The sequence below is a fragment of the Lepidochelys olivacea genome (genome assembly GCF_965140295.1).
Source record: "Lepidochelys olivacea isolate rLepOli2 genome assembly, chromosome: 9".
In the NCBI taxonomy this organism is placed as follows: Eukaryota; Metazoa; Chordata; order Testudines; family Cheloniidae; genus Lepidochelys; species Lepidochelys olivacea.
In genome coordinates, this window is record NC_140419.1 from 22,909,737 (window position 1) to 22,937,684 (window position 27,948).

Genomic DNA, 27,948 nt, shown 5'->3' on the forward strand with positions numbered 1-27,948 from the left:
TATTTTCCTACAATAGCTGGAATCAGAATCATGGTAGTCAACTAAAATTACTTGGGATGGCTCAATTTGGTCCTTAATATAGAAACTGCCTAATGGAGAGACCCACTACAGATGGCTTTTCCTCCTAAATAAAGTGGCAATCTATTATAACAGTAAAGTTGTGATTTGGGGGAGATCACACAGAGCTGCAATAAGGATGACATTGCTGGATCATCTCATGGAGGCTTGTTGCTTGTCCATCTCCAGCTGAGGGATGTCCCGCTTGGCAGCCCTGGCCTAGCATGTGTGTCACTTGAAGGCATCCCAATTACATGGAATTATCATTCTATTTAAGCAGCAGTCATCACCATTTATCATCATTAGGTTTAAATCAGGCCTGCCAGACACTGTTGTTAGTCCTCAGAACCACCATAATGTTTTTTCTCTCTCTTTCTTTTGGTTGGTGGGGCTGGGGTGGCAATCCTTTTCCTGACAGTCTAAATTATGGAAATATTTTCTTTTCAACCCTTCTGATACGTTCCTTTTGGAAGTGTATGGTTGATAAAGATTATTGTTGCTTTCCACTGTGAAAAGTTTTAAATTCAGGTCTTTTGTGCTGTATCTAGAGACAAATGGATGCATAGTAAGATTTTAAAATTAAACTTGTAGATTTGATGGGTCCCAATTAAATAGATTTCTTAATGGGAGAGGGTGTTATATTACAAAGTATACTTCTAAATATAAAAAATTCCAGTACATAGGAAGCTGTTCAAAATACTTCTGTATCACGCCTCATAAATCATTCACACTATATCTGTTGCATAGATCCAAGAACTAAAAGTTAGTTAGTTTGTAATTTCACAATCATTGAGTGCCAGAAAATATTAACATATCCTCTCTTCATAATGCATGTGCACCATTCACATACGTTTTGTATGAAGGAGTAAATAACCTGCAAAGTTTGAAATACATTGCATACACAATTTCATTAAAATGTGCAGTCTTTGATTATAAGAAGTTCAGAAAAGTTGGATTTCTGACTACCTATAATCTTTACATTTTAACTAAAGTTACTTGTGACTAAAACTCTTAAACCCTAGAGGTAAGCCTTTACTTTCATTAATTGTCATTCTAACCAGCCCTGGTGCCAGAAGAAATGAGGACAAACATGGCAGCAGTCCAAAAAAATAAATGGGAGCCCTTAGCACTATCTGCTTCTTATAAGCCAGCCAAAAGGAGGAGCAGGCACACCTGGAGGCAATGCTATTGAAATGCCATTGAGACAAGTAGCCCTGGCTCCAGTGGCAAAAGGCCCTATAAACAAAGCCTGCTGACTGGCTTAGTGAGGAGGAAGAGTATTATTTGTTTAACATCGGGGACACAGTGTCTTCTGCATGTATAGCCAGCTCACTGCCCACTGTGGATACTATCTTAAATAATGTAGTTGAAGACAACATGCTAGGTATGAGGGCTGGAGGATGCAGTCAACACACATACAGTTTTTATGTACATTTTTCTCAAACAAAGAAATAAACACTTGTACTGGGAAGAGCAGTGATAATAAAATTATGTTTCTAACTCTTCAAAGATTGTGAGTTTCCTTCTCTAATAGCTCCCTTTCTATAGCATGAGTTTCACGTCAGTGCTTCACTTTAAAAACAAGAGTTTTTTGAATACATGAATGCAGGTAGCTGGTCTAAAACAAGTACCATTGCATAGAATTAAAGGCATTTTAATCAACGGTTTGTCAAGCTGCTGAGATTCAGAGTGACACAGATTCAGTTCAAAGACAAAATGTAATATGGTTATCTGCAGCAAACTAGTCTAAGCCACAGCTCGCTGAAGCCCTATACATATGAATGGTGCATGATCAGAATCAAGTTAAGGAGGGTTCACATCACCATAGATCAATAAGTAGTGATCAAATGATTGATTACGTGTCAGGCACATCATACTGCCCTCAGGGAAATTCGATTTTACTGGCTTTCCTAAGTTTATGAAATCAAATAGCCTTTAAAAAAAACCCACCTTATAAAAACCCACTAGAAATGAAAATTGTGATATGATTGACTGAAGAGAATTTCAACCCAGTAAATTAGGGTTGAGGCAGCTGGTTTAGAGGAAGAAATTAATCTGATCATTTTGCCCCAAAATTCCCATAACTTCTTAATGATTATTTTTAATTATTGCTTTATGTTTCTGTATTCCTGGTTCTAACTATGACCAAAAGAAGGAAGTATCACATTTGATGAATTCAGAGAATTCAAATTATAAATTCCAATTACTATCTGAACTTGAGGTTCAAACAGTGTTAGTCATCCTGACTCAGTTTATGCACATTTTGGATATATCACTTTGCAATATGTACTGTGTATATGGGGCAATGCCTGGCCAATCCATCTCAAATGCACATCTCAGGTTCTGACCAGTTGTGTGTGTGGGGCTTCTTTGTTTGGGTTCCCCTCCCCCTCCCCCCCACTTAGGTAGCCTTTTCATCAGACTGTTACCCTCCATATTTTTCAGTCCTTTGTATGTTTCTTTTCTGCTTTCTTTCATGTCTGATTTTCAACAGGGGGTGCAAAAAAGGGAAATAGGTAAGATGAGAAAGGGGGAAGTAAAAAATAAATTAATATGTTTTAAAATATAGTGACTGCTCTCAGCCTGGAACTTCCCCTTTCCTTGACAGTTTCTTTAACAGCATTTTATTACCTCATAGGATAACTATATTAAAAGATTGTAAGATGCTCAAATGCTTTGGTAATTGGGTCCTGACAAGTACTGTAGCTAAGATAGCTAGTCCTTCACCTTCAAAAAACAGATTCTGTTTTTTTTAAAGGGAGACAATAGAAGAGTCTTAGCATTATCAAAAGTCAAGGAAAATGACTTCCTCTTTCTTTATTCTAACTTTGGCAAGTTTACTGAGGACTGGAATTCCTGAAGTGAGCATTTCTTTAAAAAAAAAAAAAAATCCCAAAAGCAACCCTAGTGTCCATGCTTTATTTTCCACATAAAATAATAAAACTCAAAATATACTAATTTTGTTGGAAGAAGTGAAAGCAATACAAGTAGTTTTCCAGATTAAGTTACCTCCTTCCACCCCCACTGCAAAATGAATTATCTTTGAAATCACCCAAGCCCTTAAACCACAAAAAATGTTCCTGAGCGGGAGGAGAGAGCCATCTTGTGGTATTTCAGCAAATATAAAGCATGATCAAGAAATGGCTATTTAAAATATCCAGTGACATTCCAGTGTCTCACAAACTAGATCTACATTTGTTTTATCTATTAGAGGATAATAACCCATTTAGTGCATATTATATTACATTCAGAACTCAATATTGCAGTATCGGTTCATACTAAGAAAGTGGCCTCTAGGTATGAACAGAAAACATCTAAAAATAAAACAGTAATATTTTATTGAACACTTTCAAGTTTAATATGGCCTAACCCACTATGGTGTCACAGAAGACAATGGCTAGGGGAAACAGTTTATTTAGTTTAAGTTTATCTGGATAATGTAGTTGATGGGCTAAAAAGGGCCCTTCAGAAGAGCTGTGTGCTTAATACTATAGGATTTTGTTGTTTCTGTGCAAAAGGTAGCAGATTATACGAAATTCTGTTGCTTGATTTTTAGAGTGTTGGATTCCTGAATGAAAATTGATTTCCAGACTTAAATTTTTACCAAATCGAGTCATGGTTAAACTGACAAGTATCAAATTCACATGTAAGTACGGCTAAGTATCTTCCATCTACTTGTGATATGCAAGAACAGGTTTTCCAGTCTGTTAGTGAATTTTGAGGTCACCAATTACTGTCCCTATGACCCAATAAGCAATATACAATGTACCTGACCAATATATACTTTCCACTGTTTAGGAGACAATGCCCCAGCCAAAAGCTAGAATGCCCCCTGCCTTGATCTATTTGAAAGGCCTGGCATGCCATGATAGGTTACAATCTCCTACATGTTTTTGGAAGCTATTTGTATTTTTTGTGTTTTCACTCTGAATCAGTTAAGTTATATCAAAATCAATGTAATCGGTCACAGATTTGAAACAGGTTATAGATGAGTATGATCAATTCATTTATTTTTAGATCCAAAGAGTTCCAGAGATGGTCACAATCTTCATAATGTTCCTGAGTATAGATATTGCATTTGGTTCTCTAATTTACCACATTTTAGAAAAGTGTGTAAAAATCTCCCCTGAAGAGGCACAAATATTCCTTCCAAAGCTAGTTATAATTTATGATCATTAAATTGGCTTATATACCTCTCTTTTAGAGAGCAGCATAGGAATCACATTTATATTGCAGAACAGCACCAAGGTTCCCCACCTTTTCCTGGAGAACACAAACACAAAACTCTGAGGATATACTTAACTAAGGATCCATACTTTTTTCAGGAGAACAAAATATCAATGAAAATCTGTCCTCCAGCGGCTGCTATCACCACCTAAAATGCTTAGCAATCAATGTTGTTCCATGTGGCTCTGGGAAAAATGGTCTGATGCACGGTTGCAATCTTACTTGTTTAAACACTTTTGCCTTAATGCATGTTTGAGAAACCATGAAAAGTTTTTACTTTGTAATTAATTAGTCAAAAGCTTAATCCTAAATTCCCCCCACCGGACTTGACTAGTTCATTTATATCAGTGCCTACTGGTGAAACCAGCAAAGAAGTAGTTGTAGAGAGAAACTGTACTTACAGGAGTGCTGCCAACGGAAAAAGTGTTCATGCTGATCGAACTGCTCATCTTGTCAGATGACAAGGAAGGTGGTGATGGACTGCGCTTCTCCAAGTGGTCCTGGCACGGCAAATCCTGACGCTGTAGATATTTGCGCCATGCTTGCTGAATACTGATTGTAATTCAAAATACAAGTGAATATGTATAAACAACAGGTTCTCCATCCAGCACAACTTCGTAAAGTTCGAGGAGACTTTCTCTGGGGGGGAAAGCTACATGCATTGTATTAGCAAAAAGGTATCCAACTTATTTAGTCCTTTTTTGCTTTGTGACTTACTTGTGAACAGATAAGCTTTTACTAATATTATTTATATTTTTTCAACATATATTATGAGAACAGATAACAATCCATAGAGGGTTCTTATATTACCCACTATGTCTGTTGTTTGTGGTGTGCTATTGGCTACCTAAGTCAAATGGTTTCTGCTCCTTCATTGGCTATCTCAAACTTTATAAACAGAGAGGAAATATTCCTGGTGTGAATAGTGGATACTCATATTCATATACAACACACTTGTTCACATGGAAGTTCAAGTATTCACACTCAGAACAGCCACTTACAACCCCAAAAAGCATTCAGAAATATGCCCACAGAGAAGCAAACAATAAAAAGATACTAACATGGTTGACCCAAACAACTATTCAATATAGAGCATTTGCATTAGTCACTCAATTCTAACAAAGATATTCGATAGACGAGAAATATTTATGCACTTTAAAAGTGTAACTGGAAACAAGAATTGCTTAGGAATTCTTGGAATTGCAAAAGTGATTAACTCCTTGAAGACTATAATTACATCAACAATTCTAAAACATCTTAAATAGGTTGTAATAAGTAAACATCTGTCTCATCAGAGAAAAGATGGGCTTCAGAAGCTCATTTGTCAATCTTGCTGCCAGCTTATGATACAGACACAATTAGAATATCAGAGGCCAGATCCTGGCCCATACCGAATCCACTTTGTGCTGCTGTAGAAGGACAAAGGGGACTTAAGATTGTCTTAAATAAGCAACTGAGGAGTCATCTGGAATGGGGCATTTTCAGCTGTCACTGAACTAGAGCTCTATGCCACCCCTTCCATGGAGGGAGCATATTGGGGGCACACCAGGGCACTCCTGGAACATGCTATGGCTCTGTGATTCTTACAACATGTAACTTCCCATAGCTTTTGTGCAGAAAAGGAAAAATATGACCCTATGTGACTATGAGTTATAGTCCATTTCTACCAGATAATTTGTATGATCAGCCTGGGCATTTTCTCATTGCACTAATTTCTCTGTTTATTTCAACATATACATATCCCACTGTAATTTTACCTAGCCAGGACACCAGCAGGAGGGAGTCATACACAACACACCTTAAAAGAACACTAAGGTTCTGATGCAAACTAGCAAAAACTAAAGTCAGAAGTTAAGGCTGAATTGGTCTTGGGAACAGAAGCACCACACTGGCAGACTCCTCCTTCCAAAGTTACATAAGGAGCTTTTCATTCCAAATTTTCAGCTTGAAACAAGTTTATAGAGTTCTCATATTAAATTCAGTAATTTATGAGAGTACCATGTAATGTATACTTGATTTTGGGTGCTAAACAAATACAAACAATAAAAAGACTTTGCTTTCGAAGTGAAATTTTATTTTTAGAGCATGATTTCAAATACTCAGATTCCCCATTCCTAATTATATCTCTGTTGCTGTACTTGTCACCAGATGGCAGTGTGATATCAACTATGCATTTATGGGCGGGGGAAGACAGATTTGTAAGAAATATTAGTCATCAAAATATCTAGAATAGTAATAGCTTTAATGTGAAATATTTGAATGCATTCAAGGTATAATCTACGTACTCCGCAAAAAGTCGGTACTAAAAACTGTTGTAATGCTCCTTATTTATCTATTGTTCTAGTCTAACAGGCTATTTATAACATCTTTTAGGTTTAAAACAATGGAGGTTTTCATTTAATTGGGTGTGAAAATTAATAAAACAATCGATAAAATAACCCCCAGATGATTTTGATATTACATTAATTTATTTTATGCTTCCCTCCTTTTTCAGTTTTTGATGTACACCAAAGATTTTTTTTTTGATTGACAACATGTAAATGCAACAGAGAAGTCAGGGAGAAGGCTGGGGGCTTTAGGTGCTGAGTACAAAGGCAATTAAGATTTTTGGACCTGAGGAGGTGGACATGGGAGTCATGTTGGATTGTGTGATAAGCACATTAGCTGCTTGTGCCTACTAAAATATCCCTTCTATTTCGGCAGGGGAGTGGCCATCCTGGGTGTCTGGTTCAGAGGGAGGGTGTGACCTCTAGTATCTAGGTTCCCTCTCCTTCTCCTTTCCACCTGCCCACAATGCACGTGAGGATCATGCGTGGGTAGGGGTGGGGGAGGCTGGAGTCTCCTCCCCTGGTCACCCACTGGTTAATTCAGTGCATGAAGGAGCTGATTGGCTCTACCAAATCTCCCATCCCCTCTGTATTTAAGCATTCCAAGTATCTAGCACCCATTCTTGCCCCTGGATGCTTCCCCACCCACCCGTCCTTCAGGAGGTATAGGTGTGTCACAGCTGGCTTTCCAGGCTTGCTGGAGGTCTGATGAAAACCCCTGATCCTTCCTTAGGATCAGGAAGGAATTTTTCCCTCTGAGCAAGATTGGTATCGGATGGTGGGTTTTTGTTCTGTTATTATTGCTTTTGGCACAGCATCCTGGAGGTGTGGTAGGTGGAGACAAAGGTAAGGGACATCACCTGCAAGGGTGGAGGTAACAAAGTCCAAAACAGGTAGGATGTGTCCAGTGTGAGTAATACGCTTCAGGGGCCCAGCTCCTGTGAAAAACCTGAGCATAGAAGATAGGAGGTAGTGGTGGACTGTGAACTCTCCTCATCTGCCCTCATTCCCACTTGCAAGGGGAAGGTGGTGGGATTCAGCAATGCACTGAGCCAAACTCATGATTAAGGTGACCAACCCTAATTCCTTGGTTGAATAGCATGAACCCATTTAACCTCTCACAGGACTCAGTTAATGCCCAGTCAGCCCCCACTTACTGTTAAATCTAATAAATGACCACCTGCTGGTTTAAGTTCATTCTCGTGTCTATGTCTTTGTTCTCTGTCATGCCCTGATCTTTAGGTTTCAGAGTTAACAACCCTTTGAGAAAGATGCCAACAGTTCACCTCTCCCACAGCTATTGTTACCTACAGGTTACCTGCAGACTCAGGAAGACATATAAATATTGATTTACATTGGGTTAATATTCTTAAGAATTTATTCACAGGTGTGAGAACTAGAAAATTTTAAAAAACCAGTGAATACTTAAAAAGAAAAGGAGGACTTGTGGCACCTTAGAGACTAACCAATTTATTTGAGCATAAGCTTTCATGAGCTACAGCTCACTTCATCGGATGCATACTGTGGAAAGTGTAGAAGATCTTTTTATACACACAAAGCATGAAAAAATACCTCCCCTCCTTTTCATGCTCTTTGGGGTGGGCACTAGTATAGAAAAAAAAATGCATGAATGAAAATTAGATATCATCTCACTATACCCAAATAGTACAACTACCAAACTTTGTGCAACTCCATGTGAGATATTTTATGAACATTTAATGAGCTTGTGATACTTTGTACCTCGGAGGAAACACCTTACACCCCCATTTTCATTTTTATAAAATGATCGTGCGGTATCCAGTGCAAAGTTTGTCATGTTGAGTGTCTTCAGAAGGCTCATGATGCACTGAGCATGGCTGTTATAGTAATTGTTACAGTAATGTTATAGGTTATAATTTCATGTATGTAGTTATGAGGCTGAAAATGTATCCTGTGGCTTAAAATAAGCCCAGGAAAAAACTTTCCAAGAGCAGGGTGTTGGGTTAGGTAGGTGGGTGGGAGGTGGTTGTCTTGAGTAGCTGGAAGGCTGGATACTATTAGGGTGTGCTGTTGGGAATGGGCTGGGATTGCTGGGGGTGGGGAGGTAGAGTGCTGGACCGGTAGCTGAGGGTCTGATGGCTCTGAGGGTGTGGCTGGGGCATGGTCAGGTGTTTAGGGTCTAGCAGGGAGGCAAGGGTCTGGAGTCAGGCAGAGGGTCTGGGGTCTCTCTAGGGCAGTAGGCTGGGAGTTTGGAGGAACCTGGGCCAGTACAGAACCTCCTCTCTTTCTGCACCTCACAGTGAGTCACCGGCCACTCTTCCCCACTCTGGGGCTGTTCTTCCTCCTTCTCTGCTTGGATGCAGCAGGGAGAGGTAGCCATGAAGCCTGACGACTTGAAGTTTGGCTTCACCGTGGCCGCAGATGGACCTGCGGCACTTGCCCTCAGCTCCACCAAATGTATGATATTCAGGCTGAGCAGCAGGCATGAGTGACCGGGCTGCCAAACATGGGAGTATCACATGAGATGAGTGGTAGTACTGAGAAAGCCATAAAATCATTGCTGACATGCTTTGGATTATTTCCCAAGACACTGGATGGACTGCTGTGTCACATGCTCAGTATGATACCATGCTTCCATCAGAAAGAATGCATAAATGCCAGAGTTTAGGTTCAGATTCTTCTTATTTACAGAGTAGCAAATATTTAAAGATGCAGTATTATATTCTAGATTTTTGACCATCCACTTGTTCTACAAATTCCATCTGCAATTCTCCCATACTTCCATATTTATTCATTTTTGTCTGTTTATACACCAACCCAAATTAATATTAAGCCTAGTGTGTCTTCTGTTTATTCTCTCCTTCCCCCTGAATTGTCCAGGATGTTGCAATTTTCATGGGTCACATTATTTTTCATCTCTACACCTAAGTCAATCTCATCAATTTGTCATTTTCTATAGTCTTCTGTGTTACTCCCCAGTAATCCTTTCCACCACCTAATTCCAGGTGCAAGTCTTAAGATAATGGAGTCCAAATTGCAAAAGAAATGGTTCATTTCAAGAGAAAATGTCTTCTAAAAATGAAGACATGCTCATTATTTTTGTTAGAACAAAGAAATCATCCTGGTCTCATTTGTAACTGGGCGCAGTCACAAATGGGGGGCAGTGACCCAGAACAACAGGCATTTTGAATAATGCATTAACCATGGTGTTAGAGCCTGATAAGTGCCCATTTTAGTCAATGGGCAACTTTCCTTAGAGTCCCAACGTGACACACTGTACTTCAAAGTAACTCCCTGGAACCCCATATTCACCACTGTGATACAATAGGATATGTTCCATACAATGCATGCCTTGGGAGGTATCATTTAAGAAGTCTTGATCTGTTGAACCTTAACATCCTGTTGAATTGCATGTGTTGTTATTGTATGTGAAGTTTCGAAGTATTGCTATATGCACTTGTGAAGGAGCAAAGAGACTGCAGCCAGGCACAGCAGGGGTTCAAGAACACCTATGGGTTCAACTAGCTCTGCCCTGTTATACCTGCAGCCAATGCCAGGCCTGGAGGAAGAAAAAAAGGGAGCCTGGCAGAAATTCTCGACATGCCTGCCTGAAGGCACAGACGAGCAACCTGCTGCCAGTGCAGCCACTGGAGGCAAGTAAATTTTTGTCTGCCGAGGGGAGCCCACAGATAAGCCCCAACTGTGGGGCAACTGGACTAGCAGGGCCATGCCCCAAACGAAAAGGACTTGCATAAGGAGCAGGCCAGGAAAACAGACCCTGAACCCCCACTCACGGCTGGGAGAAAGTCCCATCTCCCCTGTTTAGGGGTTGAGCGATACAGGACCCTGGGCCAGGACCTGAGGGAGAAGGAGGGGTCAAGTCCCCCTACAGCCCCCCAACCAATGATCTAGCCAGTAGGCTACCCGGCCACTGAGGGCCCTATCGGTACTACTGAAATATATTGTGAGGTTAGGAAACACCCAGTGTCAGCCTTTCAGGAAGGACAAAGGAGCACCTATCACTGGTCAGATGGGTGTTGATGGCCCATCAATAAAACAATCCATTCTCCCAGAAGCTCCTTACAGAAGGCATGTACACAATGGAGGCTGCTTTACCAAAGGGGACTGACTGATCCCTGGGTCACAGCAAGGATCTTTCTAGCAGCTGGAAGAAGGCATAAAAAGAGAGACCGTGACATCATCACTTGGCCTCCTCCCCTCATCTCAACACCTGGAAGAGCATCTGGAAGAAAAAGACTTTGAAGTGGGGAAGCTTGGTCCCAGGTCGGAAGGGCTCCAGTCTGTGCATTGAGGAAACGGAAGCTGCCTGTGCCATTTGTTAGAATGAGACACTGCTTGATTTAAATCTTGCTAAACCTGTTTAAGTTAGAACTTAAGAAACAAAAATAAATTGAGTTTAAGTAACCAACTCTGATCTCTATGTCAGCAAGTCATCACTTAAAATCTATCTTTCTGTCGTTAACAAAACGGTTATATTTTACCTAAAATTGTGAAGTGCTTGAGGAATCTTAGCTCAGACCACACAGCCTAGTGCAGGGGTCTCAAACTCAAGTGACCATGAGGGCCACTGCATTGGCCTGAGGGCCGCATCACTGACACCCCCCCATCACTGCCCCCAATCCCGCCCCCACTCCACAGCTTCCATGAGGCTCTGCCTCTTCCCACCCCTTCTCTGCCCCCATTCCAACCCCTTCCCTGAAGTCCCCACCCCAACTCCATCCCCTTCCTGCCCCCCAGGGAGTTGAGGTGCAGGGTGCAGCAGGGGGTTGGGGTGCAGGCAGGGGGCTCAGGGCAGGGGGCTGGGGTGCAGGATGCAGGAGGGGCTCAGGGTGCGGACTCTGGCCGGTGCCGCTTACCTAGAGCGGCTCCAGGGTGGCAGCAGTGTGCACCGGGGCCAGGGCAGGATCCGGCCTGCAGGCTCTAGTTTGCCCACTCCTGGCCTGGAGATAGGCTGGGGCGGGGGAGGAGGAGGAGGGGGTGCGGGCAGGCACGGGCTGCTTGGCTGGCTGCAGGAAATAGCATGCAGCCTGCGGGCAGTGTGTTTGAGACCCCTGGCCTAGTGTATGTTCATTCCACACTGAGGGAGTGGCAAATGAGCTTATACTGGCCAGGCTTCTGACCAGTGCAAGATGTTGCAGTTCATGGGTGCAAGGGTGGAGAGCGTCGGGGAATTGGCTGAAGTCTCCCTATTGATGGTTCATGAGTAACTCAGTTGGGTGTGTCCCTGCCTATTGATGGCTGTGAAAGTGCAGTGCCTGCCAGAGGCTTGTGACTTGACATTAGCATCACAGCATGGGGGACACCCACATTGGTGGGTTTGGAGGGCTCAGCAGTCCCACAGTCCAGGTTGCACCCCAGGGAACTTGTGACACCCAGGTCCGGGTTAGGCCCAAAATAGTGTCCCTTATGGCATCACGAGTCTATAGATACTTTGGAAGTAAACACCTAAGTACATTTGTTTTGACTTTATACAATGATTTGGAAAATGTTTAGAGAATCTACTAAGACTTCAAAACCTGTGTGTTATTGAAGTAGTTAAAAATTATGATTTAAAACTTGTGACTTCACCCATGAAACATTTATATCTTGTTCACTTCAATCAGTTTTATGGTTTAGTGCATTACGTTTATATGGAGATGCACTTATCCGTAACACATTTTCCATTTTCAATAAAGGGAGGATATTAAATTTTCCAGACATAACTATCTTCTAGAAAATTCTCTGAAAATATATATATATTATTGAATCTAGTCAATATTTGCATCACTAAATGACACTGACTGGATTTTAATTTGAAACCTTATGTCCCATTAATATTTTAATATTGTATTAATATTTTAATATCTTAAAAACATTTGAGCTTTGCCTTCCAGCAGAAAGTGAAATTCAGTGTGAAATGTAGTTATGAATAATGTTCTTTAAGTAAATTTGCATTGTATCTTGGAAGTTGAGTGAGGCTACCTGAGGCAATTTAAATTTAAGCACCTAAGTTTTCTAAGGTTTCAAAAATGCTACAAGGGGCCTTCTTCCCTGTCTCTGTTTTCTCTTTCCCTCTAGGGATGTACAAATTCCCTTTACATAGAGTTATCAGGCAGGTTCTGAAATAGTCTGTCAATTTTACATGGTTAAATACGAAATGGGTACAACTGTAACAAGTACAGCATTAAGGCCCCAGTTCAGCAGAGCCACTCATATGCTTAAGTTAGTCATGTGCTTAATTACCTTGCTAAACTGAGGCCTCAGAGATTTTTTCCTATTTAAAGCTACTTAGAAATCCAAAACAAACACTAGATAAATTCAGCTCCACAGAAGTTTAACAGTCTCAGCTGTATTGCTGAATCATTTAAACATCTTATATTACTTACATTTTCACTTTTGATTCCAGGGGCTGTAAATTGATAGGATATTTTTCTATATTATTCTCCACATCCATAGCAATCTGATGGCTATAAAAAAAAGTTTTAATCTATTTCAGCTGACATTTTTATAATCACTATGAAACTACATTCAGACATTTTGACACGTACATAGCAGAGCTACTTATTTAAAAATGCCCCGAGGGGAGAGAGGGGGGGGAACACAGCATCAACCCGACTTAGAAGGGTAACCAAAAAATTTTTTTTGAATTCCAAATTACAATCCCTATCCTGCAACCAGATGCATGCAGAACTACATGAACTTTCAGCACTAGAACTTTCAGTTTCAGATGCTACAGCACCAGAGACAGATATGCCCGGTGAAGAAACTGATGGACATAAAAAACAGTGACAAGTATAACATATTCCTGCTAATTTAACTTCCATCCCAGAGGCTATACTTGAAAAGCTGGCAAGTAAAATGGAAATACTAGAAACCAAATTAATTACAGTAGCAAAAGTCATGCAAGAATAAGAAGAGAGATTCTTATCAACAGAAGTTGACAAAGGAATTTATGATGCAAAGTGTGATAAAGTTAAGAAAACCATAAAAATGCTGGAAGATAAAACTGAAGATCTCAAGAACAGAGGTGAACTCACACAATGGGGACATTGGCTGGGATGGGACTAATTGCATGAGTGAGGACACTGGGCATGAGAGTTCACAAGATGAACTCCACAAGTTCATCCATTTTTATTTTGAAACTTTGGCAACCAATTACATCATCTAACCAGCAGAAGTTTTCAGAAGTTATCCTCCCTTAAGTAAAAATCAGCAAATATTTAGGTGTGAGATATAAAGCCATAAAAATTCTTCGCATCTCTCCAAGTGAAATATAAAACGTGCACACACAAAAACCCAAACAAACCCTCTGCAAGCATCCCTCAGAAGGCAATACTTACAGCTCAAACTTATAAGAGTGCATATTTAAAGCAAGTGATTACTCTTTGCTATGTCCCCTTTTGTGTTTTGCTATTCTACTTTGTACAGCTCCAACGCCTGCTCCCAGTATTGTCAGTCCTGACAATAGTTGTAGCATGTTGAAACATTATAGTTACTTCTTTCAAACTAGCTTGTCCAGTGCACTAATCGTTATACTAAAAATATATTGCTTGAGTGATTTTTTTACTATATTATGAGAAAATGCTATGCAAACCACTCCAAAATCTTTTCGTACGTACCTTTCAAGTAAATATTTGTCATCAATAACTTGTTCTAAGGTATGCTGCAGCCTTTTGGGTTCTTCCTGCAAGGAAAGAAATAAAAGATTTCAACACGCTGACATTATTATTATTAATTATTATTAACAAACATTTATATTGCAGCAGTGCCTGAGGCCTCACCCAAATCAGGACCTAGGCACTATACAAACATATAGTAAACAGCAGTCCCTACCCCAGTCTTTATCTAAACACCTATTCTTAGATTTCTAATCACATTTATTTATCTCAAAGTACCTTTCAAAGGAGGTCAGTATCACCACCACTAGCTATCCATGGGGAAACTGAGGCACAGAGGTGAAGTGACTTGCCCAAGGTCACCCGGCTTTGCACACACAAGAACACACATGTTTCTATCTATAAATGCATCCAAAGGTACTTCAATAAGTGAGCAAAACAGACAGAACCGCCACCTCCAAATGAATTGTATGCCTCAAGGTGTTCCAAAGGCCAAATTCACAACAGCTAAAGGCAGTCGCCCATATATTATCTTAGCCTATACTTCACAATAGCCAACAGCTAGCTACAGAAAGTATCACATACTATAATGGCCAGGGTCACAGAATCAACAGCTCTGATAAATACACATGCCCAAAGCGTGCACAACATAATGTCAAAACAAAACAAGCCTCCCCACGCACACCTCAATGAAACAGGTTTTCAGAAATCCACTTTAACTCCCTCTAAACTGGAGAATCTTAGTCAGCTTTGAAAGAGTTTAAGCTTTAGCAGATATTTCTTGCACAAATTCGAGGGTCCCCCCCCATTTTCTTTTAAAAGCCATCTCTTCCCTCACTTGTTGTGTTTTTATTCTGTACATATAAAAGACTACTATGACACTGAATGCTCCCTTCATAATCCATTATTTGGGAAACTTTGGGCTTCTTACGTGAGCACCTAATTTAGAGTTAGGCATTTTCCCCCAGCCTGGATGAAACGGTTTAATTTCTACACCAGCACGGTATGTTTTGTAATCCAAAACAAACCCCTAAGGGCAACTGAGAGGAAACCAGTAAATTCTTCAACATGCCCAGGACTTTCCCTGAAAAATAGGTACTGAACCTGCAAAAACCAGTCTGAGGGTATGTTCCTATTGTTGCGTACTTATCTTTTCTGATTAAGAAAAAAGTAGGTATGGACAAGAAACTGCCAAGGGTTCTCACTTTCAGCCATTTCCTTTTGTTCTACCATTGAACAATGCTAAGATCTCATAAGTAAGGGAATCACTAGCTGGGAGTTTAAGCCCAACATCTTTACTGTGGCGTCAGCATTAGTCCCTGTTTTTCATAGAGGAAATTCCTTAAAGATTTCTCTTAGTAAAAACAGGTCAGGGATTGTTTAAATCCAAACATGGCCCAGTCCATCTCCCATTCCAGTTAATAGGGGTTTTCCCAGTGAATTCAATAGGAGTTCAATCTACCCCTTAAATCACAGCACTGAGCTACAGTTTGACAAGCAGAAATTGAACCTGGTTGACAGGTTTTTATTGTCCAAAAGGTGTGACAAAAGGAAAAAGTCCACTTACATTTTTAAAATTCCTTTGCTTTTAATAAAACCATTAGTAACCGGTGGGAAAATTGGTTTACAAATATGACTCAAAACAGTTTTGTTTTGCTTGAAACATAAATCTAAGTAACAATAAACTGCTGAATAAGGTTTAAGGCAGCGCAGGACAGGACTATTGGTCACCAAGGTCCCCTAGAAAAGCAATCCAAAGCACCTCTAGGGTCTAGACTGGAATACAGCCATATTCCTTTACTCCACCCTGACAGGGAATGAAATCTCAGAACATACCGCAAAAAGATTCCCTAACACACCAAACACTGCTTTCTCACAATGAAAGGGATACAGAGATGACTATTAGTCAACTTCCATATAGAGATAGATTAACTCTATCTACATCCAATAGTGCATAGAAATTCTAGGGTGCAGCATGGATATTGAGTATTTGCAGTACAGTACAGACCAAGAGGCCCCAATCAGTGATTTAGGGGGCAGAGTGGAGGAGCGGCTCATTATGCTAGGCACTGTACAGGTGTGTAGTACAAAGAGAGTCCCTGCTGAAAGAGTTTACAATCTTGGATAATGACAAGATGCTACAGATGGATGAAACAAACAGGGACGTGTGAAAACTAAGACAGACCCGTAGGAGCATGTTTTTATATAGACTAACTTTGTACACAAAACATAGCTCACTACCAGTCTTGCCATTAGTAACCAGCAGGTTTCTGTAGGCTTCGTGGCAGAACTGAGTCTTAACAAGAGATCTGAAGGACAATAAAATGTCAGTTTTACTTTCGTTTTCCCGGGGAATTTTGGTCATAAGTGAGGGGTGGACGGGAAAAGTGTGTGGAGTTGTTTGTGGTAGAAGGAGCTTGCCTCTTCTGTTGCTTATGGTGAAAGGGCTTCACCCAACGCAATTTTTATGTTTCTGAGTGATGGTTCCAGCCATTAGAAGTCATCAGTGGGAACTTCTTAGAGGATACAACTAACGTCATGGGGCTCCCATTTGTCCCTCTTGCAGTGGGTTTTCCGATTCTTTCACTGGGGTGAGTACTTCATGCAACTGTTTGCACACCCCTCTTTGGGGAAATGGATGTGGCCTATTGCCCCCTTTGCATGGTGAGACCTTCTTCCCAGACAGCTAAATGCAACCACTGTTTGTGATCTACTCCGGGGAAAGCAAGTTCCAGTGTCCGGAGCCTCACTGACCTGCTCGTCATTAAACAAACAAAGTAACGTATTTTACCCCCATAATATAAAGTTATTAAAAACATGGACTATTCAAAAACAGCAGCACTACTCCATCTGCAGCTTCATGTGTCTTGCAGTTTGTTTTTGTGAATTAGTCTCTTGATAATCCAATATACATACTGCACTTGAAGGCCATTCAGGAAGTCAACATGTGGTTTCATGTCATCTCTTAACTCATTAATTTCAGAATAAAAAAAAACAAAACAAAACTAAAAAAAGAAGCCAATGAGGGTCAAGCAAGGATTTTAAGTAAATTATCTCTCCTGCTAGCACAGATTTTCTCAAGGTCAGGAAGGTTAAAGTAATTAAAAAGACAAAAATGAGGAAATTTGCATTATATAGACCCCTCCTGTATCTTAGCTGATCTGAGGATAAATTAAACAAACATTTTGGTTTGCAGTAAAATCATTGCCATATTTAACACCACAACAGCTCAGCCATCCATATGCTCTGCCTTCTCAAATAAAGCCTATATTGTGGAACAGAGGAATTTTAGATGGCACTTTTTAATCTTATACAAGAGTGCCTAGATAGTGTGCTGTATAAAATGAAACAAGATCAATCAGTAGCTGATATACAGCTTTTATTTCCTGGTGGCCTTGGAAGCACTATTATGCATAAAACATAGTTTTGCAGAAGATTTGTAAAGATGGCAAGTTTTTTGCCCCAAATTTTCCCCTCTAATTGTAATAATCACTATTGTTGACATACAGTAACTGCTAAATTGCTGTGCAAGGTTTAGAAAAGTTTACCGTTTCCTACTACTTAGCCAGCAATTTAAACTGGCCGAACCATGAAACATCTGTTTTATTCTTACCTTCTATTTCTACTCTCCTACAAGATTATCTTTTTCTCATGTGATATAAATTAGAAACTCCCTCAAAATTGCCTGTCTCTGAAGTACGATTGAACGTAAAAGATAACCTTTTAGTTTCCTGAATCACTCCACTGGTCATTTTGTTTTCAGTATATCCCAGAGCATCGCAAGGTAATTTAGAATGTGAAAACAATTTGTGATTGACTTTATATATTGCCATGGGTGACAAAACCTGCATTACTTACATAAATCATTTTTGGTGTTTGACATCATTTTATATTAACCTCAGGGTGAAGACAAACTGAAAAAATTGGTTGTGACATTTTTGACCATTCAATCATTCAATTAAATATCATTGAACATTCTTTATGGAAGTTGTAATAAGGCAACTACAAAAGAGGCGAGTAATGTTTGTATAATTTGGAAGAGTAGAAGACATAAAATCTATACTAATTTCAGTTTTGTGTCATTAAACATGAAGTATTGATTATTGCTCCTTGCAACAAAATTTATGAAGCTAGCTATGTTGTTGTGTCCACATAAAGTGATTCTGATGTTTTGCCCTCAGACCCCAAGTGCTATAAATGATGGGTTACAGTGACAGCTGGGATGCTGTTGTTCCAATTCACAGCCTGAGGAGATACATTTCATAGATTACACCAGAAGTGACCCAGCTGCAAACTCTAACTTCAGAAAATTAAATTGGAAGAGATCCAGACCTCTGTTGCAATACACTGAGACTTACAATGCCTCTATAAACCTTGTTATAATGTAAATCTACTGTAACATCTACTGTAGCTTTCTCTTTCTTTACTGTTATGCATGGACATTAATAAGTAATCGGGTTTATAAAAAGTTTGCAATGACAGCTAGAAATGCAAGGTTGCTTTTTAGATGAGGTGGCTAAAATAGCTGTATCCTGTCATTTTGTCAATGAGGTTACACATTCTATTTGTGTATTAATGTTTCTGTAGCCTTGTAGATCTGTACATTTAACGAAGGATAATGCCTAGCTATTGCACATAAATTTGGGAACACTGTAACGTTCCAGTATGGAAAACTATTTCAAGATGTAGATGTATCACAAGCATGTAATCTGCATAAAAGCAAAGCAGGGCTTAGACGATATTTTCATATCCTACTAGCATATTCAGAATACATTATGAGAACTTGCTTTTACCAGTTACATAGGGTCTCAGTTATAGAATAACAAGGAGTGTGGATCTTATTTCTTTCTCTCTCTCTGGGGGATTGCTGGATCCTGCTCTGTACAGCCAAAAGGCCAGCTCTGTGAGGGCCCATATGTAGTGATACAGGCCCTTATCTTGCGAAATTACCCATGTAGAGTTCAGAGTAGCAGCCGTGTTAGTCTGTAGCCGCAAAAAGGAGTACTTGTGGCACCTTAGCGACTAACAAATTTATTTGAGCATAAGCTTTTGTGAACTACAGCTCACTTCACTGGATGCATACAGTGGAAAATACAGTGGGGAGATTTATATACACAGAGAACAGTAAACAATGGGTGTTACCATACACACTGTAACAAGAGTGATCAGGTAAGGTGAGCTATTACCAGCAGGAGAGTGGGGGGCGGGGGGAACCTTTGTAGTGATAATCAAGGTTGGCCATTTCCAGCAGTTGACAAGAACGTGTGAGGAACAGTGGCGGGGAGGGGGAGGAATAAACATGGGGAAATAGTTTTACTTTGTGTAATGACACATCCACTCCCAGTCTTTATTCAAGCCTAAATTAATTGTATTCAGTTTGCAAATTAATTCCAATTCAGCAGTCTCTCGTTGGAGTCTCTGATATTTCTACCTTGAGCTTTGGTACTAACCAACCAGACTCAGATTATGTCGCTGTAGAATGTTAGATACCTTGTTTCAGACTCTATAGACAGCAGACATGTTTTTTTGGGGGGGGGGAAATCAGTGTTCACGTCACACTCCCCGTCAGTACCTAGCCCTGGCAAGCTAATGATCTAACCAGTGAACCAAATTCGGTGATAATTCTGGTCATATGCCACCTGAGGCACATACACTAGGAAGATAACTTGTTTGGCCCATCTGACAACATAAGAGGTGTGAATGGGTAATGAATTTAGGGAAAAGCCTGGTAAATATCACATCTGCCACCTCCCTTGGCACATGGTAAATTCAAATCAGTATTATACTGCAAATGTGGACCATAAGGGAGGTATGACAGTGTGTCCCCATGTGCAATGGCATTACTGAGTCCAGGTTCAAAAATGAGAGATTTTCAGAAAGATTTTGGCTCTTCTGTTACCATATTAAGCTCCACAGCAGTGGAAATATAGAACTCCCAAGAGACTCTGCAACCACAACTGCAGAACCTGTAATATTAAATATACACTTGTACCAAAGCAAACTGTGAAGTTTCTCCATATATATTTAAAACTCTAGAACATCTACTTTTTTTTTTATAGTCTGAGTTCTCTTTTCATCCAGTTTAAGGCACTTAAAGGGTTAACTGTCCCTCATAATAGTGCTGGGGTTGCCATGGTGACAGTTCCTCAATCAGATGGATATATTTCTGAGAATGCATGGGAAGTACCAGAGTTTTGCAGAGATTACTCACGCAAGGTACTTGCAAGAAAGGGGTTTACTTTCACATTAATAAGGAAGTGGGGAGGGAAGGAAGAAAAATAAGCAGCAGCAACAGTAAAAATGTTGGGGGCAAAAAACTGTACTGATTTCTGGCGAGTTGCATTTAACTTTATACCAGAAACTGACAGAAAACTGCCTTTTTATGTTAATTACCAACCAAAACCAAAATGATTTACACTTTGCAATTAAAGGGGACTAAGGGAAGGGTTTTGCACTAATTCAGAACTTACCTCAACGGAGGAAGTGATAGTCTTTGGAATGTGCAGAGAAGAGAGAGACTTATGTGCAGGAACATTTAGTAAAGAAAACATTTCTTGAACATTTCTAGGCCAGGGGAAATAAATAGTCCAAAAATCTAAAGGACAATCTAATTTCATTCGGAAATGTCTGTTTTTAAAAGCAGTTATTAGTTTAGGTTAAAGAAAATCTGTAACCAAGATAAATTCTGTCAAGAAGACAGCTTTCTATTGAGTACTAATAGGGAAGCTACTAATTATGTACATTAGTTTTTTTCCCCATTTTACTTCATTTCATGAAGTCTACTGCACTGAGATGAACTGACTCAAGTTACTGCTGGAGGATACAGAAGAGTGCCAATTCTGGTCCCTGCCTTGGTCCCTATTCACTGCTCTCACAAGGCAAAAGGGGCCCAAAATGACCAAGGAAGAATTGCCCTACACTGCTGCTGTGCTGAGGGCACTATACTGATAGTAGCCTTACACTGCTCTGTCTCCCTGACCCTGGCATAGTGGGATATGGCAGGAGTGGGGCTGGATCAGGAATGGCAGAGGGAAGGCTGCCCCTTAGTGTTCCACCCTACACTGATTCAGAACTGTGGATGTAGCTCATAAGCATGTGTGTGAAGGCTGCTATGTTAAAGCAGCGTAGGTCCACCATTTTGCTCCCCTCAGCATCCCAAAGTCCAGCCCATACAAATGCAACACATGATCTCTTCCAAAGTATCTAGCAATATCAGATAATCTGTCACCACTGCGCACAATATCACCGTACCTATTGCAGACTTCCCTACGCTGAACAAGAGGTTTGAAGTTCAGGCTTTTTGTCTCATGGTATCTGGAAGAGATTTGGTGAGGAAGCATGCAATCCAACAGACTGGTTAAAAGAGAATGGTATGACAACTATCGGATTCTGTGGCAAAGAATTTAAGAGTTTAGTACATGTGATTTGACTTGAAAATATTAAAGCTTTAATGGACATTTTTCTCACTAACCAAATAGCCATAGCTCTGGGAGGATGCAATCTATGATAATTAGAAATTCATTACAGTAAAATCAATCAGTCACAGGTAATGGATTTTTTAAATATTGACATGTAAAATTGCTCATGTAAAATTGTTCATGTCTTTCCTTTTTGTGTCAGTAAAGCATCTAAAACCAAAACATGGCTAATCTTGCCTGCCCCTGCAGCTCCCATTAGCCGTGATTCCTGGCCAATGGGAGCGGCAGAGCCGGTGCTGGGGGCAGTGCACAGAGATTACCTGAATGCCCCTCGCCTAGGGACCGCAGGGGCATGCCAACAAGCCGGCACTCGCAGCTCCACCCCCAGCCCCGTGAATGGGAGGAGGCTCTGAGGCTCAGGGACTGGTGTCCAGCCCATGGCACTGAGGCTTGCTACGGGCTGGATGAAAAGAAGCAGTGCCCCCCCCCCTTAGCCCAAGGCCCTGGGCTGCAGCCCCTAAAGTCCCTGTGTTAATCTGGCCCTGTTCATGAGGTAGGGCTTCAAGAGAACATGGGACATTCAGCTTCTGTACCTAGAGTTTAGGTTTGGGGCCCATGTGAGATATGCTTGGTCAGACATTGTCTGTGGTTTTCTCTGGACTCTATGGATGATTGGGTGTGGGGCAGTAGGAATCCCAGCCAGCTATTCCTGCTTTCAGCTCTGGGGACATAGAGGCTTAAAGCACCATGTGCTGAGCCCTTCATGCTGGTGGCCAGTTGGGAGCAACATGGCAAGAATGGGAGAAGGATCAAGGGAGGGGATGACCCCAAAGAGGAGACAAACCAGGGGTGGGGGAGGAAACCTGCCTTTCTCCCTTACATGGCTGATGATCCTCCTCTGGCTGTGGGGGAACTGAGAGATTTGACAGTCAGAGCCCTTGGTGCTGGTAGCCATGCTGCTGGTTAGCTAACCCTAAATAAATGTGGGTGTTTGTAAATCTGCCAGAGCAATTTCCCAGGGAAAATGAAAGCAAGTTCTCCCACCAGACACAACTACAACAACAATCTTCTTCACCTGCTAATTTGCATTAAGAGACTTTGTAAGGTTTTCCTGGTGTAAGTAGATGAGCAAAAATTCTGATTTAGCTGCCATGATTACAGAATGTGGAGTTCCATATAGCTGTCCCTACACAAGAAAGGGTGACGGGGACCGACCCACAGAGCCATGCCTATCTGGAGGTAGGACAGAGGAACGACAGAGGAACAAATGACTGGAAGGATGAACTGTGGAAACTAGCTCTTTTTCTGTCAGGAGCAAAAGTCAATATTAATGGCCAAGAATCAACATTCCTTGCAACCGAAGTTTTGTAGCAGCTGATGTGGTCTATAGTGTTACGTAAATGTGGCCATGAAGTGATTGCATTGCAGATTTCTTTCCAAGGAGGCCTTTTTGCTTTGGTTCCATGAGGCAGCTAAGGCATGGGAAATATGGCATCTTATCTTGGTACAAATCTTGGCAGGCAGCTCATGTAGCTGTAGAATAGCTTCTTGAATACAGGAATTAATTCATTTAGATTTAATTAACTTCAAAGTCTTGATGCCTTGCTTGATAAGACAGTGACCACATGATCCACACTGGAAGCAGCAAAGCAGATATCAGAAGAGTCTTAGGCAATTTGTATGTTTGAGATTTTAAGGAGAGCAGTCATTGGGCCTCAGTCTTCTGACATGAAGAATGGATGGCGAAAGCTTTCTTACCTTCCTTGAAGGTAATACTGTACAATTAATTCCATGAAAAGAGCAGTTTAGCATCCTCACATAGCGGAGAAGATATTTAAGGTAATCCTAGGCCTTCTGAGAAACGCTGCTGGAGGGTGATGTGTCTATCATCCAAGACAGAATCAGGAGAAGTGGGAAAAGTATAGTCAAGGCATTACTTGAAATAGATGCAAACAAATCTCCAAGGTGTACAGGGGAAAGAGCAACAAGTGCAGAGGAGCCTTATTTGGCTTGAAAGAGAGAGAGAGAGGAACCACTTTGAGGAAATTCTACCCAGATAGTGAAAAAAAACCAGGATTCATTTATCCTTGTTAAGATTATTGAGGTATAGAATACTGGGTAAAAGGATTCAGATTTCTCTTATTTAATTTGTGGATGAGTTCCTATTCTGCCAATGGACAGAATTTCTGGTCTCTAGAAGCTCGCTCTACATTTTCTAGAGAGTTCTGAGCTTGGTCCTCGTTCACATGACCTTGGTCTGCAGTCCAGTGACTGAGATCAGAGTCTCGGGCTGTGTCCAATTTGCCGGGTGGCCAGCTGAGGCAGGGGCACTTCTAGACTGATACAAGGCAGACTAGCGTGGAAACAGGCATGGGCTAGAGTAAGGGTGTACGGAAAGATTTCAGCAAACTAGTAAGAACCCCAGGTAACAAGAGGAGCAAGAACACAGGGAGTCTATTAAAATTACTGGCAATGGGAGTGTTCCTGACTAGGTAGTGACACTGAGCAGACAGGAGAGACCATTTCCCTTAGGAGCCTGTATACCTGCCTTGGGATTACCAGGGTGGGTCCTCACCTGCAGATAAACCCCACCCCATTCAACCAGGGTTCAGCCAATCACAAAATCTGCAGGTAATTGCCTCTGATGACTCACCCCACAGTCTGGCTCAGGGATGACTCATCAGGCTTAAGCAGGCTCAGAGGTAACTCATCATGACGGGACTAGCAACACCGTCAGAGGACCCAACCACATCAGCCACACCATCAGAGGCTCGTTCACCTGCACATCTACTAATGTGATATATGCCATCATGTGCCAGCAATGCCCCTCTGCCACGTACATTGGCCAAACTGGACAGTGCCTTCGTAAAAGAATAAATGGACACAAATCAGACATCAGGAATGGTAACATACAAAAGCCAGTAGGAGAACACTTCAATCTTCCTGGACATTCTATAGCAGATTTAAAAGTAGCTATACTTGAACAAAAAAACTTCAGAAACAGACTTCAAAGAGAAACAGCGGAACTAAAATTCATTTGCAAATTTAACACCATTAATCTGGGCTTGAATAGGGACTGGGAGTGGCTGGCTCATTACAAAAGCAGCTTTGCCTCTCCTGGAATTGAGACCTCCTCATCTACTATTGGGAGTGGATTACATCCACCCTGATCAACTTGGCCCTGTCAACATTGGTTCTCCACTTACGAGGTAACTCCCTTCTCTTCCTGTGTCATTATATAATGCCTGCATTTGTAATTTTCACTCCATGCAGCTGAAGTGGTGTTTTACCCACGAAAGCTTATGCCCAGATAAATCTGTTAGTCTTTAAGGAGCCACCAGACTCCATTGTTTTTGTGGATACAGATTAACACGGCTACCCCCTGATACTTGACAAATATCATCCACATTCTATTTTTAATAAGCATAAACTAATAAAGTAGACATCGCCATTATCTCCTCTACCACTCCTACTTCCCCTTCATCCCTCGCCCCCTTCAGTTGTCTTTTGTGGGTCATCATCCTGATTACTGGGATAATCATGTGTCTTTTTAACATTGCTGCCATTTTACTGCATAACAAGATTTTATTCTTTTGTTAGAGGTAATAATATACAGGCTGAATGTTGTGGGTGCTCTCATGCATCCATTTGTCTTTCTAAATAATCAAATAAAAATGTCAATCAAAAACCAAAAGCAGTCTGAAGAAAGGAAATGTCACATTGAACAGAAAATTAGGCCAAGAGCTAGAAACAAAGGGCAGGCATAATTTAAAGCCTTTCAAACTGGAAAGAGGTTACCTGCTAATTAGAATACCACTGGGAAAAGCATTAACCATCTTGGCTGTTTAGTGCAAATGACTAAGTGATGGTACTGCAAGCAAGATTTCTCGAGATCTAACTGATAAGTTGGACACTTACTGGAGCAGTAGCCATTAAGCAATTGATCCATGCTGTGTATTGCTCATGTTTTAACTATTCTAAATCGTGAGAGATGCTTCACTCGGTATGTATTCTTTTAATTTATTAAGGATCAAAGTTATACTTATAGGGCAGTAATGGCCAGGACCAATTTATTTCTTTGAAGATTAGTACCAGGTTGCTTTTCTCCGCTCCCCTAGAATCACCAATTCTTCATGAATTTTCAAAAACAAAATTATGGTTATGGTAAATATGCTCGCTAATCTCGTTAATGCTCTCAAACACATACCATACAGACCACCTAATTTGTACATTTGCAAGTTGTCTAGTTATTCCCTAACCTACTGTCAGGAATCAGGGCCTGCAGCAGAATCAGTCTGCAAGCTCCAGGCAATCTAATGAACATAGGCAGCCTGTTACAGGCAGGCTAACTGGCTACAATGCCCAAGCCCAGCAGTAGCAATTTAGTGGCTACTCAAAAGCATTCACCCAGGCTGGGATAGCTCCTGTGCATACTTGTTCCCAGCCTTACTCCTGCCCCATCTCAATCTGGGTAACCTGGCTCTGACTCTTAGCTCTGGCATCTGACTCCTAGCTACTGAAGCCTGCTCCAACCACTAGGCTTCACCACCCACCCCCTGGTCAGTGACACCTGTTTTGTAATCACTAACTTTATTTAGAAAATGTTTAAGGTATCATCAATTTGTTATTTTCATTCCTTATTTATACTATATTGTATGTACTTCAATATATTTCCAGTATAAAAGATATAGAAAAAAAATGTATTAGACTAGCCAGTCCATCTCGCTACAATATTTCTGTGTGTTTTATACAGTCTAGTTTAAATTTTCTGCCACATCCCTAATAAAACTATTCCACAGCTTAATAATCATCAAGAACCCTTTAGGGACATTCATGCTTAGTTTTGTTTTCAGCCTATTCTTCATTTCAGCACAGTTCTACTTCTACTACACCCTCATGCACACCTGTATGATAATTGATTCTTTCCCTTGGTGTTTATACCCGTCAGCTATTCATAGGTCATTATTTTCCCTCATTCTAGTTCATTGCTTAGTTAATGACATCTTATTCATAAGTCTCCTCATTTCTGTTGTTCTTCCCAGATGTAAGCTCTTTGGGGTAGAGGCTGTTTTTAATTATAAGACAGCACCTAGCACCATGTATGTACATCACTTAGCACAATAAACTACATCCAGTTGGAGGCCTTTAAGCACTAGCACAAATAATCTCACTCTCATTCGTCATTATTATATAATGAGGGTCAAAGTTGAAATTTCTCGTATGACCAAATGTAAACCAATGATGTGGAAATCTAACAATCATTTCTCACATGTAGGTATGTATCTCTCTGAGGATGCCCTCCAGACCTTTGCTCCGTTTTCCATTAAATTAATAAAATAGTGCACTTTCCTTCCTTCCACTTTGCTAGCATTGGAAGAAATCTTTATTTTCTTCCCCTAAAGCAGATACCATTGCTCTACTGCTTTACTGCATTATACCAGGGTTTCTCAAACTGCGGTCCATGGACCCCCGAGTGTCCGCAAGGGTACGCCAGGGGATCCATGGTTCTCGCTGATCAACTCCTCTCCCACCTTCCCTCAACTCCTGCACACCAAGAAACAGCTGTTCCCCAGCTTGCAGGAGGTGCAGGGAGGAGTAGGGACTGGGCGGAATCATGTCCAGGGCCACCAGCCCCACTGATCAACTCCTCCCGCTTTCTCCCAGTGCCTTCTGCACACCACGGAACAGCTGTGGGGGAAGGGGTAGTGTGGCGGTGGGACCTAGGGCTGAGTGGTGGGCTTGGGGGTTCACAAAAATTTTTAAATCCAAAATGGGGGTCCTTGAGTTGCTAAAGTTTGAGAACCACTGCATTATACCATAGTTGCAACAGTTCTGAAAAGCTTGCACAAGAGTGAAGTGTTACTCAGAGCCATGTTAGATTCCTTTTAAAAAAGGCTTTTTTATGTGTTTCAATAATAGTGTTTCATCTGAGACTACACCAGCTTTTTAACTTTTGCTAAGAAAACCAAACTACATGAATTCTCTCTATAACTGTGTTTTTCCATAGCTGAAGCACAACTAAAAGTTACAACCCTATGGGCATTGAGGAGAGGGAGTGAAGCAATAACAGAGTTACATAAAGCCTGGTGACAAATATTAGAATGCAGTTACAGCATAAAACCAAAGAGAAAATATTCTTTAAAATTTAGTCTTAGTTACACTATTTTTGAGCTTGATGTCTGAGTTGTAGAATCAAGAGAGGTAAATGAAATATCACTATATGATCATGAATCATTGATCAATATCCCTTAAACAACTTTAATTATGGCATAGTAAGAAAAATCTCTACTTTACCCATTTAAAAATATTCAAACAATACTTTTG

General features: G+C 40.8%; 1 protein-coding gene across 1 annotated transcript in view; it reads right to left on the reverse strand.

The window, feature by feature from the left end:
• Nucleotides 1-547: 547 nt before the first annotated feature.
• Nucleotides 548-27,948, reverse strand: part of IQCJ (IQ motif containing J) — a gene marked incomplete at its 3' end in the record, with an annotated part of 95,359 nt that continues 67,958 nt past the window's right edge. Inside the window, exons 2-6 of the mRNA XM_084639896.1 lie at nt 14,210-14,274; nt 12,977-13,057; nt 8,163-8,216; nt 4,686-4,836; nt 548-601 (exon numbers count right to left, since the gene is read on the reverse strand). Coding sequence (XP_084496022.1) covers nt 548-601; nt 4,686-4,836; nt 8,163-8,216; nt 12,977-13,057; nt 14,210-14,274 — 405 coding nt within the window. The remainder of the gene's footprint in view (nt 602-4,685; nt 4,837-8,162; nt 8,217-12,976; nt 13,058-14,209; nt 14,275-27,948) is intronic.